This window comes from Saccoglossus kowalevskii, chromosome 9, assembly GCF_978046115.1.
Source record: "Saccoglossus kowalevskii chromosome 9, keSacKowa6.1, whole genome shotgun sequence".
In the NCBI taxonomy this organism is placed as follows: Eukaryota; Metazoa; Hemichordata; class Enteropneusta; family Harrimaniidae; genus Saccoglossus; species Saccoglossus kowalevskii.
This window is the reverse complement of record NC_140649.1, coordinates 11244949-11263245: the sequence shown is the minus strand read 5'-3', so window position 1 is coordinate 11263245 and position 18297 is coordinate 11244949. Positions and strand designations below refer to the sequence as shown.

Sequence of the window (18297 nt, the reverse complement as noted above, 5' to 3'; positions counted from 1 at the left end):
GTCACGGTGATCCATTGTCACCAGCCCATGAGCGGATTTAGAGGGGGCCGAGGGGGCCGCGGCCCCCCTATTTTTAACAAACAACAGGGCTTCGCGTCATCGGCGCTCGAACTTGGCCTTCGGCCAACTTATCGCCCCCCCCCCCCATTCCAGAATCCTAGATCCGCCCCTACAGCCTATTTATTTATATCTGTGCTTGAAACTCTACTCATCAGCATTCAAGGTAAGAGAAATATTGCTCGCATCATCAATACGGCAGACACGTTAATACAGGTGTTGAAAATTAAAAGAGACAAAATTGAAGTCTGGTTGGGGAAATGGAGAAACAAAAAAGAAAAAAAAGTTTGGGGTCAAATTAAACGGCCCATCACGCCTATTAAAATTTTGGGAAGTCCATTTTTCACATGACAAGGAAGAAATGCAAAAGATAAACATTGAAAAACCAATAAATATTTTGAGAAAAGTTTTAAATCAGTGGAATTATTTGGAAACAATCAAATTCTCAATTTGGATTATCCAAGTTTACTTATATTCTGGCAAATACCTATTTTGAAAATTATCGTGTCTCGAAGTGGTGCATAAAACAGTAAATGATCATATGGCAAGGAATTAATTGAATTGCAAAGAAAACAAAACAGACTGCTTCCAGTAATAAAATCCAGGACAATTTCCTGATGAGTTCCAATGTACTTTCTGTAACGAGTACTAGTATAACATACGAACACCTTTTTATGTCATGTAGATTTACTGTATCCCCCGAAAATATATTATTAAGAACCTGGGAAGACCACTGAAAATCACTGAAACAGAATAAAAAATCTATGTTGCCCCGTAACTCGAAGTTCGGTTAACAGTTAATAAAAGTTCGAGTTACTAAACGTGGAGGTTCAACAAAAACAAAAATTCATGTTGCCGGTAGCTCGAAGTTCTAACAACTAGTAATTGATCATCAAGTCATCGTGGTTTCTCAAAAGTGTGCGTGTTCATTTTTCTAACTCGATGTTCTCCTAACTTGATGTTCGTAACTCGAACGATTGATCATCCCCGCCGTTCCACTACGCCGTATTGTGGATATATGCGTGTGATAAATACATAATCCCACGATATTTTCTCTTATACGATGACGTCAACATCCGGGTCAACATACACCCCTGATTACTGTCAGAGTCGCCTGCAGCTTGGATTGATACAAATCTCTGGCGGTAATCACTGGTGTCTGCTGACGTAAACCTACGAGAAAATATCGTGGGACTATATACAATAATTATCATTGAATACTGATTCATTATCAGTCTGCTACGCCGTTTCGTCAGCAGTATCCACTCTTCTACTGTCTTTAATCGTCGGCTCGCTTGTTTCATCAATGACTAAAAAAAATAGTGCGCCCTCTTGTGTTGAAATATGTTTTTCATTACATTCCTGACTGAATCTGTACTGACATGACAGTAATACAAACTACATTTGCTTAATCATTTGTTTATAATTTCACATTGAAATGGGGATACAATGCTAGTAATCAAGAGAAGCACAGGATGATGCAGACAGACTATAGAGACTGCCAGAAGTTCTTAGCAACAAAGTAAAAATAGACCTAGTTTTAATATTTTTTTACAAAGCGTAGAGACAAGACCTCGAGACACAGCTCTGCGTGGGCTTTTTGCACTGTATGAAGTGAAATGATTATGTTTGAAAAAGATTTAACACTCAGCCTTGCAGGCACTCAGTGGACTTCAAGTGACTCACAATATATCAATATACAGCCTCAGGTTGATGGCTAACACAATGGTAATACTAGCTGATGTAGCGAATATTACATGTTTTATAGTTCATCAGAGATCATTTTATTTGTCTTGGACCTACTCATTCACATCACAATCATCATTTTGTAGGTAGGGGCCATTTATATCTTAATAGATAACCGGCGTATTTTTTCCATGGTTGCATAACTGGCCATAGAAACAACAATTACCATGGTTGCATAACTGTGATGCTTCCGGTGATGCTTCTGGTGTGCATGAGCACAGGGCATGCTGTCGTCCTTGTTGTTCTGGGAGCCAGATTCAACCATGGGATGAAAATAGGGGAGGTCTGTTCATCTAGATAGGTGATCATTTCATAACCTGTCCGAGTCAGCCTGAAAGAATGGTACAGGTAAATTATCAGCGAAGAATAGAGCTTGTAAGTTGCTGCATCTCCTGCCTGAAGCCGAGGACACCAGAGATAGTGGCTTACTCAACCAATTGCTCTGTCACAAATATGGAAAGATAAAGCTTTATGGCGTTGTAGGATGTCACAATCCTTGCACTAGACAGCTTTCATGACTTTAACATAAGGCTTCCTAGCAATTAGGGGGGGGGGGGGGGTGTCAACAAGAATATACTGCTTCGACAACTTAGCACAAAGTGAATCGTAATTTTTCATTTGATGAATGAAGGCTTGTGTCTTCTTCCAGGACAGTGGAGCGATAGTAAATAAACAGGCATTACCAATAATTCAGAGGGGCCAGGTGGTAATAACATTATTTTTAATTCTGGAGTCAACTGGCTGACAGTAATTAGACAAATTGTGTCTAGCTTGGATACATAACTAACTTAAATAGAAACTGAAGAGCTGCCATTAACAATAGTTGTATTTCTGGCCCTAGCAACCACAATTTACCCCATTGTTGCATTACTGGTGATATAACAAGCATATGGTACCATAGGCGAGATAAAAATGCAGACAAACAGCCTTTACAATGCATTGGCTGAACATTTACATTTCTAAAACTCCCCTATCAGTACAACAGCATAGTCAGAAGTTCAGAAGGGCACCATGCTAAAGGCCACTGATGAATAGAATAATTTACTCATGAAACAAAAGTAAAACCAAACTAAATCTAAATGTACCAGGAAACAGGTCAGCTTGATGAATATTTTGTCTCTACTGGGTGAGATTGAGACAAATATCTGTAAGGGTTTTCCAAATCAGGAAGGCTTGTGAAATATATTTATTCATTCACTCTCTCCCTTTTTATTATGTAGTTGTCATCATCGGTAATTTTTTTTTAAATATCTTCAGCCCTCCGCCCCATGTAATTCAGCATGTATAATGCAGATGCAGCGTACAGTTTACCATACTTTCCCAGATGAAAATGAGATACTGTAAAAGCATGATTTTCACGGACAGTCTTTTAATACTGGTAATAGACTGTTTTAAAATCAGATTTGTCAAACAGCAATTTATATTACTCATGTGTGGATTTAATTTACCAAATTTCACTTACCAGCAAAAACAGTGAAATAATAAAAACCAAGTGAATAATTATTACATTTTACAGTATTACAGAATAAAGAGGAGACAACACAATTGCCAGCCCAACGTATTATACACAATTTAATAGTCTCAACTGGTACACAATATATAAAGAATAATAATACGATACATTCAAATTGCTTTGAGATTACATGCCTTTGTTTGCTGAATATGTGGCGCTTCCTACTATAAACAGATCTCTATGCGATAAAAGACACAATGTCTCAAGATTGTCTTGAAAAAATATTCAGCAAGTTAAAAGGTTATTTGCAAACATGATACAACTAGGGAGCTTTAAGTTGATCAACCTTGGAAAATAAACAGCTTGGGCTGCTGCTCTACGAATACAAGACAAGCAACATGTTTGTTTTTTTTTTGTTTTTTTATATGGTTAATTTACATTGACTAAATGATTTTTTTTTTAAATGTATTCTAGTAATATGTCATTTATATAGTATATTTGTTTATACATGTTCTATTCTATTGCTAGGAAATGTAATGTAGGAATTTGTATAGGTACACGTAGCTGCAAGCAATTTCAAATCAACGGCACAACTGCTAAAAGTCAACAAACTGAGCACCTACGGTTTGGACAATTGGATGTGTTGCCATGGCTACTGTACCCACAGTTTCTCATTTCAGAAGTGTTTCTTGATGGTGTATGATTTCATACTAATAATTCACATAAACTAAGACTAGCGAAACATATTTTGAAAATCTACATTCTTTTCACGCCAACATAATTTCAGATCACCATCGGACTAAGAACTAATTTTGTTTTATTTTGTTGAAAATTCTAATCATTAAAATTAAAATTCAAGAGGCATGAATATTGCACTGTGGTCAACTCCGGCGTTCCATCATGGTCTATTCTCTCAGCATGCATGGATTTTATCAAGAAACCCTGAAACGGTCAACCAAACTACTATAAAGGAAAAGAGGGGAAGGGGGTCATGCTTAGACTAGCATGGACACCATGGCAACACCCCAAAATCATTAATATGAAAAAAACAAAACCTAACGTCCATAACAAGTGTTCAAAAGACAGTTAAAGATTTTGTCTTAAAGAGAATCCATTCTTCTACGATAAAATCTCACGGTAAATACTAGTATTGTCCTTCATTGTGTTTTTAAAATATACATGTATATATATATATACCCTTAGGAGTAAATAAATACTAAACAAACAATCTAAAATGTGGAACATTTCTTTTTTTCATAAGAATTGAGGCTGGTTGCTAAAAGATCAACAAAGTCATTTTTTTCATGCAAGCAATAGAAGAAAAATAAAATTCGACTAAAATGGTTGTCATTGAGTTTGAGCGAGTATATATAAATACAATATCACTGGGAAACCATAAAGCAGTTTGGAATAGTCATATGAATTGCACTGGTTTGTCTTTACACATTTACAACACAAAAAGCACAACTGTTTATTTTTTTTTAATTTGCTAAAATTTTAAATCAGATCCTACCATAAATAATTTATATTCAACTAAATTTCCTTTTTGTCTATTCATACTATTGAAAATTTAATGAGAAGTGTTTCTGCACTGCCACCCTGTTTGGTTCTATACCCCTCCCCCTCCCCAATCTGGACTTTAATAGTAAGTACCTAAGCACCAGATACATGTATCTTCTTTTGTATCTCATACCAGCATTTTTCAATACATTTGCATTCCTCTTCACATTAGGAGAGACGTTAGGTCTAACGTGTTTCACTTAGATGTTTCCTTTTGATGAAACATTGCACTTGGTTTTTTTGACGAAACGAAAAAATAGAATTGTTTGTCAAAATCAAATGTGTCATCGCACTGTAAAAATAAGGAGCTATGACAGCCATATATGGAGAATGCCTGACATTAATGGTACTAGATTGTACAAATTAGGAGTTATCATGTCCTTATATGGAGAAGAACGCTGATATTATGCGTAGTCTGTAAACAAAACCCAAAACTTGATTATTAATAGCAAACAGTGACTGTCGCCAAAAATAAGCAATTTTAAACCTTTTCAGCAGCTATTTTCAACTACACTGCAATGCATTTAAAGATCTGTTGTTATTAAAACAGTATCGTCTGAAAAATAGCTCCCCAGTCAGTGTATGGGTTTACACAGAGAAACTGGGAATACGAAACCTCCCCATGAGGCCTCAGCATAATCAAATGCAAATGCAATAGGGCAGATGTATTGACGTAAATGACGACACCTTTCACAATTCAGCCAATCACTGCCACTCTGAATATCTCGAGGGCAAGTGAGCCATTACAAAAGGAAACTAATAAAATGGAAATAGAAGGGAAATGAAAGTGGTCAGGGTTACGCACAGTCATGACATTATTTTTTAATGAATATAAATCTTATTTCACAGAATGAGATTATTGATCACACGGGAGAACTGTGGATATGTAAAATGCCAAGATAAATTCTGTTCTAGTAAGCACTTCATGGTGTTAATACAATCTTCTGACAAATGAGATTTTATAAATACGCTCTCAGGTCTCTCAAAGATGTATCATGTGCATTGTTCGATTATCAACAGTGCAATTCATTCAGGGGGGTTCGGTAAATACAGTGATCATAGAAAATAAACGAAGATTAATCATCATTTTTATGTTCTTAAACATGTGATGTGATGTGATTGGCTGAAATGTTGACCAGGGAAACAGAAATGTAACATGTAATGTGATTGGCTGAAATGTTGGCCAGGAAAACAGAACAAGGATGTAACATGTGATGTGATGTGATTGGCTGAAATTTTGAAAACGCCGGAATGGTCCACTGAAAATTGAAACTTCACAGTAAATATAATTTAATTATTTATAATTATAATATTTTTTGTCTCCGCAATAAGCATAAATTGGATGACATTCTGGCTAAAACTTTTAAAAAAGTTGGATTTTAATTAAGACGAATCATAGCTGTCGAGGATCTCAGACTACAAGCCACCCATAAAACATATTCCATTTTGTTGCACTCTCAACCCCCCTCCCCTCCCCCTCTTTTTTGCACTCAAACACGTTTGATGGTCATTTTAAAAGAAATTCTATGAGTTCACTCTTGATGATTAGCATGCGCAGCCAGAATTGGATGGCTGTGGTTCCTGTGTCAGCTTCCTTCCTGTCTGGGAGTTGCTCACAATCGTGGGATCAGAATCCAAGCTTTCCGACATCTTATCACAAATTATGTCAACCAACCGTTCAAAGGTCTGTTTCACGTTGATATTTTCCTTTGCACTTGTTTCAAAGAATTCCAGTCCTAGAGAGAGAAAACAGAAATGTATAATCATGTAAACCCTCATAAAATGAACACCAATCAAAATATGCAAGTATTACCATAGACCTTAGGGTCTGTGGTTGTGCAGGGTTCCTACAGGTTTCAGCATATGAAATTAACAACTTTTTCAAGACCATAGTTTTGGAAATTTAAGACAAATTTGTGCATCAAAATTTACGTATTTGGAAAAGACGTTTAATATTTTGGTGCACAAAAGCCTAATAAGACTCCCCACAACAAAAATGAACTGTGGAATGAGCCTATTTATAGCGGTAGTCTCTGTTAATTTTCTGGTTTACATCCTGTCAAATATTAACCATCACATAAATTCTAGACATACAGCAGTGTAAACAGTAGCATATGGTGAATAGACTAAATAACCAGGTAGCACATTTTCCACAAACTCCACACAAAGTTACCATCTTTGTTGATTAAAGGGATATATGAACACACCGATCACAGATGAATTTCAATTAAATTGATGAATTATAAAACTTGATAGAGCACTTGTTAAATATAATATATTTTATTATATTAAAAATTGTAATATAAGAAATAAACAAGCAGCCTCTCGGCTGAGATAGCTCCGCTGTTAGTAATGCACATTTCAATTAAAGAACAGAAGATATCATTAGAAAATGAACAATATGCATAGTACATGTATCAATGCAATGGGACTTGCTGTTTTCAACAAGAATTCAAAAATATCATTTTTCACCATAAATGATTGTGGTTTTTAAGAAGAAAATATCACTTTTTACCCAAAATGACAAAAATATTCACCAAAATTAGAAAATTAAAGATATCGTCATGAAATGAACAAATTTGAGAATGGTCCACATGTAGTACCTATATATGTAATATCAAAGCAATTGGACTTGCAGTTTTTAACAAGAAGTTGAAAATATCACTTTTTACCAAAAATGACAAAAATATTCATCAAATTAGAGAATTGAAGATATCATCATGAAATGAACAAATTTGAGAGTGGTCCATATGTAGTACCTATATATGTAATATCAAAGCAATTGGACTTGTGGTTTTTAACAAGAAGTCGAAAATATCACTTTTTACCAAAAATGACAAAAATATTCACCAAAATTAGAGAATTTAAGATATCATTACAAAATGAACAAATCTGAGAGAGGTCCACGTGTAGTACCTATATATGTAATATCAAAGCAATTGGACTTGCGGTTTTTAACAAGAAGTCTTAGAGAATTGAAGATATGATCATGAAATGAACAAATCTGAGAGAGATCTACCCAAGGTACATATACACCAAGTATCAAAGCATTCAGGCTTGTAGTTTTCAAGAAGAAGTCAAATAAGTAAACATTGGCACGGACGACGGAGGACAGACGACGGACAATCACTCATATGATAAGCTCCGCTCGACAAAGTCAACAGCGGAGGTAAAAAGTATCACATTGTATATGTTGCATAGAACGAACATGACGGTGCACAACAGCATGGATACTTTAAATAGAAACAACGGTTAACTAAATTTCAATGTTTAATCCACAATATTGTTAGTATTACATCAATACATACATACTCAAACCTCAAAATCAAGAAATCATCATACTGTTTTGTTACATTATAATGATACAATTTATTATGAATATCTTGCATGAACCACTGCCAATATATTTATAATCAAAAAGAAAGAATTATAAACAAACTACAACCTCACATTACATCCTCATAAATTTCTGTGTAATTAGCGGATGACACCCCCCCCCCCCAAGGAAATGAAGTTAAAACTGAATGGATTAATTCTAGCAAAATTTATTACTAATCAATATATATTTCCATGTATAAAGTTTTCAGTAACACATCGATAGGTTTTATGAATTTGATTACTAATGAGCCAAAAAAAATTAAAATATTTATCATAAAATGTTTATAGTATATTTGAATAATTGTCAACATTAGCACCTTGCTCGGTTGTTGTGAAAGCACAACGCATGATATCATATAAATAACATACGGTATCTCCATACCAGTATCTATCAAATTCACCCACGGACATTCCACGCTCTGACGTCATCCAGCTACTCGTATCAACTGGTACACAATTTAAATAAACATGAAAATTACTGAAAAAGACCAGATACTGACCATGAAAAAAACAACTGTAATTTTAATTTTGTGAAAGACAAGTTTTCAAAGTCAATGAAAATCATGAAATTCTGTAGCAATAAAAATTCTAAGACATGGAATGTCAGACTTTTTCAAAATTTTTCTTCACAAACACCATAAAATTTCTAGCAGTGAAAATTAAAAGATTTACAATACTACAATTTTATTGATGATGTAATAATGTACCCTAGGTACTGGTAGATATTACAATAGTCTTGTATCTTTTTAACGGCCTGGTAAGGGTTTATACTGAGCCCTTGTCATAATGAAGCTCTGTTACTCTCAAGTCTTGCTGTTATAAATGGCGCGGTTCTGATTAAATTTGTTTTGTATTGGTTTATTAGATTTCAATATCACCCCAAATTTGATGTTACATGATTATTAAACAGCAATGATTTTTAGCCGCAATTATAATATAATGAATTACTATGTGTAAAGATTTTGTTCAGGAATCAAAATACACAAACATGCAATGCAACACCAAAAAACTAACAACGATTATTGTCCGACATGAACCTTTAAGAACCTTTTACAACCAAATTTGTTGGGAATTTAAGAGCGACTTTAGCAAAAACAAACGTTACAAATCCTGCACATTATTTTGGATGTATGCAATCACATTTTTAGTACAAAAATAAAAAAATTTCACATATTTTTGGTAATTTTATTTAGACATTTAAAGTCTATTGAAGATGAATATGAGCCATCAAATAACTGTATCTTTGGTTTAAATTTAATTTAATTATTATTAATTTGTCACATCATTAGAACAATTGGTAAAGAGACTAAAATTTTAGCAAATACCGACAAATAATTAACGGTTATATTCATACAGCATGTAATGCTTTTATCATCAGATGATTAAACAACAGAAATGACATAGTAAAGACATCAAATACTCTTGAATACACATGACTGATGTTAGTATATAGTTGGTCAGCAACCACAACAACGTTGACAATGTTCACAGACGTTGAACATACTGTATATTACCTAGCTATTCAGCAAACTGTTTGCCCTGAACGAACCAACGAATGAACAATGAGGAAAAGAACAGACATCATATTACCCAGCTGGCCTAAAAGTTGTTTATCACAAACGATAACAACAAGGACATTGACCGACATTAGATTAGGGCAATAAACTTACATAGCAGGTCTGAAACTATAAACAACAACGAGGATATAGAAAGACATTACCGTAAAAACCCGCAAATAAGCGCCACCCTCAATTAAGAGCCACTCAGTGAAAATTTGTTACATTTGACCCTCCATTAAGAGCCACCAAGAGTTGAGTGGTTTTGTCAATAAGAACCCTGAAATAAGCGCCAGCCGCCCGGTTGTTTACAATCAGGCAGACACCGAGCTTGTCGTGCCTCACTTCCACCCTGCATTGTTTATTGCACCACAGAAGGTGTGAGACAAATAAAGATTATCCCCATAACTTGCCTGATGTCCTGTGTAATTGAGAACGGAAGAATGATAGACGAAAGAAATGCACTGAGAGCGTGAATGTGACTGTCAACTTGTCCATTTTATATTTCTAACACACAATCGACCAATTCACAAACTATTCAGTAGTAACTACTAGTATGTTTTTTGCCGAAACACCGAAGGACACGTTGAGATATTCATTGTCAATGTTGTCTTTATAACCAAGTAAAGAATGTCACGTTTTTAGAACGCCTTTATCAGAAAATCGGAGGTATCGAAAATACATTCTCACAGACGGACCGGAACAGGAAGTCAGCAGAAAACAAAAGATTTTTTCCTTAGTGTGGGGGAAATTTGGTTAGCGTGGGGGAAAACAGAGGTGTTAATCCGGTCCTGGCAACGTTTGAGGGATCGTGACGTAGCTCCGACTGTGAGAATGTAATGATTACGCAGCCCACTCTCGCTGATTGTGATTTTGGGTTATTTTTTGCATTTTATTTGAGACGTTCGTTTTTGGGTGATTCGAGACAAAATGTTCAGGGAAGTAACAAAATAACTGGCATTAGTTTGGAGAGGACTCTCTTGCCGAAAATAATCAAAATTGAAGTCGAATGGATTAGTTCCACAAACTTGTGCGATCAACTTGTCTTACAGCAAAGTGAAGTCTACGTGACCCGCCTGACCCAAATATTTAAATTAGCTATTTGTGAGAATTGAAAATAATCTGAACTTGTACCAATCAGAAAATGCTTTGTAACAGGCCTGGGCTTTCGTGAATGATTTCGTCTCTCCGATTGGTCACAGGAAATTATTTTTAATATATGTAATTGTTACTTTCTCGGTATCGTTTCGTAATTGGTTATATAGGGGTGGGGCTATAGTTTGACCCTGTTTGCGTGGACTGTGAAGTACGTGAATATCATTAACATATCATTATAAGCTGGCTTGATTATGAAACAGGAAATATAAACCAAAGCTGTACTGTCAGACGTCTAGCGCAATTAAAACAATGCCCAAGTACCCAAGCTGTACAAATCTATAGAAAAACGTGTTTTTATTTATTGTTTTTGCCATAAATACAAGTGATTGGGCATCATTTTTATCATTCGTTCCATGCTTCCTTTGCAAGTATGTCCTCTCCTGTCGCTGCTGGTCAGATCAATTCTATCCGAAACTATTTTATATTGTCACCAAATCAACCACCACGCCAGCCACAGCCACGCAAGTTATTCCCAGTTTTCAAGAAAAAAGTTTGCCGTACCAAACTTGGTAAACAATTGTACAAGTGATTCGAGTATTGGGTCAGACACTGAGAGTGCTACCAAATCCGACTTCAGGCATCGCTACGCATTGTCAGTGAAACGTGACTTCAGGCATTGCTACACATTGTCGATGAAACGTCGTATTTATTTGACATTTGTTATTCCCGTAACAGTATTTTTACAGAATAAATTAATTGCAATGATACATCATTAATAATTACTTGTCTGTTTTGGTTGTGTGTGTGTTTGCCTATCCCCTTCCCTATTTCACAATGAAAAAGTTTGATGACCCTGGTTTAAGAGCCACTGGCTACAGGTTTGTCAACATGTTACCTCAAATAAGCACCACCCAGAAATGAAAGTGTTACAAAGTGGCTCTTATTTGAGGGTTTTTACGGTAGGTTAGGACAATAAACACACTTAAACTAAAAGTGAGTGCTCTGAAAGTTGTTTACCACAAACGACGACAACAACGAGGACAAGGACAGATATTAGAATTGACAATATATTTACCTAGCTGGTCTGAAAGTTGTTTACCACGATCTACGGATACCACTCTCTCATCTTCCATGTCACATTTATTTCCTACAAGAATAACTTGAGCATTATCCCATGAGTAAGTCTTGATTTGAGTAGACCTGAAAAAAACAAAAAATTACATTAAACATTTCAAATTTCACAAAACTCCTTTCCTTCACAATTTCAATCAGTCTAATGTATTTTAAGAAATATTCAGAACACCAAACTTCAAGCCACGAAAATGTCATTATTGTCTTATTCGTTTCACTTTAATAAATGTAATTTCATTTCAAATATACAAATGTTTGAATATGTGGCCCAAGGTAACCCAAAAGTCGTATGGATTAGTGTAGTTTCAGCTTTCTCATTGATTCTAGCTGTGACACACTCACCCCAGGGTACAGTAGTTTCAGCTTCCCAATCGAGTCTGACACACTCACCCCAGGGTACAGTAGTTTCAGCCTCTTCATTGAATCTGTGACACACTCACCCCAGGGTACAGTAGTTTCAGCTTTCCCATCAAGTCCGACACTCACCCCAGGGGACAGTAGTTTCAGCTTCCCCATTGGGTCTGTGACACACTCACCCCAGGGTACAGTAGTTTCAGTCTCCCCATTGAGGCTGTGACAACTCACCCTGTGGTATGACTACTAATTGGTGTTCCTAGGTTAGTTTTTACCCAGGAATCTACCAATCACAACAACGCTACCCATCTCAAAAGAACACAGATCAAACTTGACAGGGTGTGACATGCAAACAATTATGATGCAAGCCAGAAACTTTAGATGGTTTCTTGTTATTCAGACTAGTCTTTAGACCATGCCATACATGGGTCCTGCCTCGGAATAAAATCACCGCATTGAATTGAAATTTAACTCAAAACGCTGACCTTTTTGTATATGAACAAAAGACTACTTTTATCACATACATTGTGCAGGAAATTAATAACGACTGATATGGGGAACAACACAAGAATTTGATATGTGTGAGAATTATGACTGCCTTTAAGCCTCATGGTTTTCTGATCCAAAAATAGACACTATTCAGAACAGGATTATAAAAAGTAATCAAGACATAGTAAATATAGAAGGTGTAAATCTACATAATTCATGTATGTAAAATATATGAAAGGCATTAATTGATTTATTGATTGTTGATTAATAATTATGACAGTCCACAAACAATTAAACATTTTTAGTTATTCTGCATATAATAAGCGGGCACATTAAATAATTTTTTTTTTTTAAATACAAGAAGCTTCTAGCTTGGTCAAGCGAACAAGACTCTACTTCAACTTTCGATCTTGAATTTAATCTGATTTAACATTTTTGGAGACGTATAAACCGTGATGAGTAAACACTATGGGTTTACTCGTGATATCAATTAAAATATGAATGTAGCGACATTCTACCCATTCCTTTCACCATTCAATCAAGTTTCATAAATTTAAATAGGCATTGCCATGGCAACTCGAATTGCTGAATTAGTGTGTGATTAACAGCCAACTATTTATTGATCTGGTTTTTCTCCAATTATTCATTATCAAGTTCAGAATGTTTTCTCATCTTGCTTGTACAACGCTAATTCTGATCGGCATACGAATTTAATGGTCTTGATGCAAATTACTGCCAGTGAAGCCATACACTGGCTATGAAGCTTTCACTTTTGAAGACACCGAAGATGAAATACTATTTCAATATTTCAACAACCAATCATATTTACTGTAGTAAACTATGTGACTAGGACTGTGGTTAAATTTTACATAATGTCAACAACAAAAACTGAGACTGAGAATTGGTTATGTGACTTACCAATCTTGAACTGCTTGGAATGATTCTTCGTTAGTGACATCATACATGAGTATAAAACCCATTGCACCTCTGTAATAAGCTGTAGTAATTGTACGATATCTTTCTTGCCCAGCAGTGTCCTGAAATAATAAAAAAAAGACAATTATAATTCTATGTGTCAGTAGCAACTGTCCAATCAGTGAAGGCCTTCTATGTGCCAATGACAACTGCCCAATCAGTAAAGCCCTTCTAAGTGCCAGTGGCAACTGTCCAATCAGTGAATCCCTTCTGTGTGTCAAAAGCAACTGTCCAATCAGAGAATTATGCATCAACAGCAACTGTCTAACCAGTGATGCTCTTTTATTTTTTTTAAACGTTAAATTTAATAGCAACATTTCTTATCTGCTCTAACACATAACAAATAATGAATGAAATTTACAATTGCTAAAAAGAAATTTAATTAGACTATGTAATATTGTGATTTTTGTATTTATTTTCATGGTTGTTCTAATAGAAACCAATTCTTATATCTGTGGATTGATAACTGATAAAATCTTGTGACATTTAAAACCATTGATTGGCAGACAGCAAAAGTTTTCTAAATGTCAGTGTGGTTACATGTATATGCAGATTCAGATTTATACAGATATTGGAATAATAATAAACACCGAATATTTATAATCTGATTTACAGACGTTAAAGGTAGAGTTTCAATGACATTGGATTAAATATTACTAAAATAAGAACGAACATGACTAAAACTTTTGACAGATGCTCTGGCAACCATAAAATGCTGATTGACCAGGGATCACATGTGGCCACAGTCTTCAACTGTGACCTGTCTGATAGTAATTTTGGCTCCAAGGAAGACATAGAATGCTCCATTTTAATATAGAATTATCAAAAACTCCACACCCTGGTAGGGAGAACCCTATCTCCCCCACTTGATGGCACCGTTGAATTGCAGTGCTTCCTCTTGCAGTTTTTTTTGATAAAAGATGCTCAACATTATGGAGAAATCAGTCATTGTTTCTATGGAAATGAGTTCAGTGGGGGGGGGGGGTTTTCCCTAAAGCAACATATCGAGAATTTGTAGTGCTTTTAATTCTATGTATATTTACCATGTCTTTCTTCATAAACTAATGCAGTAAATACATGTATAATATTGATTGAAAGTCATGAAAAAATAGAGAGAGAAAAATGCTGCTTTTGAAGCAGAAACTACACAAAACCCCATGTGACAGAACACACAACATGAATTCTTATTAAATGATGATTTACCAATTTGTTATGAGTATTTATAATCTAAGCATGAAGTCCGCCGAGTAATCAAATAAGGTACTATCTCCAGATATCACTTGTTCATAGAACTGTTTATATACGAATGACGTTATGGGTTGAATTATCTTGTAGCTATAGGTGAGTGGACTCGGAATGTAATACTGTAATCCCTGAGTGTAAGTTACATATAGGTATACGTCATTAATAAAATAATAGTTTGCTAGTGTAATTCAATGTAGATTAGCTAGTCAGGTATAAATACAATTTGTCATAAGCTTTAGTAATTAATTTTTGTAATATTACTGAGAATGTAGAGCTGAATGATAACACTCCCAACACAAAATAACTTTACCATGACAACAACATTTGATCCAGTTATAATTACTTTACATCATAATTTTTTCATACAACTAATTAATCAGTCAGAGTGGAAATGTCACAAATTTGACTGGATCTATTAGGAGAGGCCGATATATGCCATAGGTACATACACCCCGACTTGTTTGAACACCTCGGTATGTATTTAAATGCGTAGGCAGGTAAGCGGTGAAGCATTATGGTAATTGGATAGACAGTTGTTTCAAAAGCTAATGCACTGTGCTCTGGGACTGTAACCACTGATTGCGAGTTTGCAAAATGCATTACAAATTAATCAGATTTCTTCTCCATGAGATACATTTCAATTTTGTTGGTCTTCAATAACTACAAATGGTTACAGTAGGACTAAAAAAATGACTACTATTTGGCCATCTTGGATACAACAAGTAAATAAAATGGCTACCAGCTGGCCATCTTGGATACAACAAGTAAATAAAATGGCTACCAACTGGCCATCTAGAATACAACAACTAAACATAAACAAAATGGCTACCAACTGGCCATCTTGAATACAACAACTAAACAAAATGGCTACCGGCTGGCCACCTTGAATACAACAACTAAACATAAACAAAATGGCTACCAACTGGCCATTTTGGATACAACCACTAAACAAAATGGCTACCAACTGGCCATCTTGAATACAACAACTAAACAAAATGGCTACTGGCTGGCCATCTTGGATACAACAACTAAACATAAACAAAATGGCTACCAACTGGCCATTTTGGATACAACCACTAAACAAAATGGCTACCAACTGGCCATCTTGAATACAACAATTAAACAAAATGGCTACCGGCTGGCCATCTTAGATACAACAACTAAAAAAATTGGCTACCAACTGGCCATCTTGGATACAACAACTAAACAAAATGGCTACCGGCTGGCCATCTTGGATACAACAACTAAACATAAACAAAATGGCTACCAACTGGCCATCATGGATACAACAACAACAAGAATTAAATTCTTGGTATACCGGTAAGTTACAAATCTGAGAAGAATAATAATTATGTAAATACATAATGACATCCTCACTCTTAAGATGGAAATAATATGGTGAAACAAACCATGTATGGCTTCCCCAATATGCCCCTGTTATATGAATGAATTAACTTGTACATGCAAGAGTTCAGTTAAATATCACTTTACGGTAAAGTAAACACCCACACTAGCTCCTTCACTAAATAACTATCAGTTATTCCTGTGCACACATTCACAGAGCCAAAATTGATTAAAATAAAGCATTACTCAATATTCCTATCGCGCCAGTATGAAATGTTAGCAAATAGCAAAGTTCAAAAAGACAAGGGTTAGTAATTAGGTTTCTATAGTCATCATCATTAATAGTTATTAGTCAGGACAAAATAAGAGCATGCTGTCGGCTGACATAGGAGGACATCCCTAACACATCTACGCATTAAAATACTGACAAACTAAACTTACAAAATTATAAAAATTTACACAATATCTTTATATATCCTCAATTCAATTCATAAATCAGTCAAAATCTTTCTACATATAGCTTGATTATTAATAATGGTTATCTGCCATCGTGTGATAAAAATAGCTCGAACGAGAACACCTTAAGGGGACACCTGACTCATTCTCAGTCGCCTGCATTTACATTGTAACTTAGCAGAGAATGGTAAATGAAAACAACTATAGATAAACAATTAACTGAACAGCCACCGATCAATGGCACCTGTCCTGAGAGTTTGATACATCTGAACAAGAAGCATTCTAAGCTGAGAAACCATGGCACCAAATGCTTGACAAAAAATATCCCATGATTTGCATTTCAAAGGCATGTTTATATGTGATATTGAAACCAAAGTAATGAACGAGTGTATAGAGACAAGTAATAAATCTAATCATAATAAAAAGACCTTGATAATCAATATTCCTTAATCAGAAATTATTTCTGTGTAATAACTCCAGTAAGAGATCAGAAATAATTAAATATAATTTTTTTACAAAATAGTTATTGGATATCAGCTATCTCTGATTATACGACTTTGCCTAGACTCATTATTGTCTCTCACCTTAGGTCTATATATAACACATATTGAGTTGACATGATGGTAGGCAGGACCACAATGTAAACTGCAATGTACTATATGAGTAAAAATATAATAACAGTGTCACAATGACAAGGGTCAGGTGATTTCTGATACACTGGTATTTAAACAAAAATGGGTCCGCGATGGAAACTTACAATAGCCTAACGATCACATGATTAAATCCTTTGATCGTCATCATTTTTCCAAGCGCCAAAAATCTTATTGCACAACACAATTTTGAACATTTTAAAGTATTTTTCAACAATACGTTTTTTTATAATTTTGGATCAGATAACATAAACTTTCAATTCACAAAAATTAAAAAAAACATGCAGGAATGTTTTCATATGAAATGCGACTAAAGTCGATTTAGGCGTTTTTAATTCCACAACCCATTCTTGTCTCCCTTGCCCTTCAATGACACAAACATACTCCCCATAGATATCAAGCTTTTTCTAGAGACAGCAGTAACTGACAGAAACATGAATAAAACCTATTAAGTCGGTGGTTAGATTGACAGGCACTTTGGCGTTATAGATATAAATCATGTTTAAAGTGACACCTGACAGATATTTTTTACAAGAAATACAAATAGATGCATGTTACAGAAAACTGTGCATGTACCAGTGTGTTGATCTCTGTCCACATTACGTATTAAAGTTTGTAACTTATTGACATCACTCTCATTTTGATTCTGATCCTACATTAATTTGTACGAAAAATATGTAAAATGCTTTCACTGTGACTACTTTGAACCTTTAGATATTCACCGTGGCAACAAAATATCATGGAAGCCACTAACACAAAAGATTGAGATCGAGTTAGATTTTTGGTATAGCGAGTGCCGATGTAA

General features: G+C 35.1%; 1 protein-coding gene across 4 annotated transcripts in view; it reads right to left on the bottom strand.

The window, feature by feature from the left end:
* Nucleotides 1-3348: 3348 nt before the first annotated feature.
* LOC100372178 (ras-related protein Rab-3) overlaps nt 3349-18297 on the bottom strand; it is a 29050-nt gene continuing 14101 nt past the window's right edge. For all 4 annotated transcript variants that reach the window (XM_002737399.4, XM_002737398.4, XM_085503156.1 and 1 more), the window contains exons 3-5: nt 13741-13859; nt 11924-12048; nt 3349-6552 (exon numbers count right to left, since the gene is read on the bottom strand). In XM_002737399.4, coding sequence (XP_002737445.1) covers nt 6362-6552; nt 11924-12048; nt 13741-13859 — 435 coding nt within the window. In that variant the 3' untranslated portion in view covers nt 3349-6361. The remainder of the gene's footprint in view (nt 6553-11923; nt 12049-13740; nt 13860-18297) is intronic.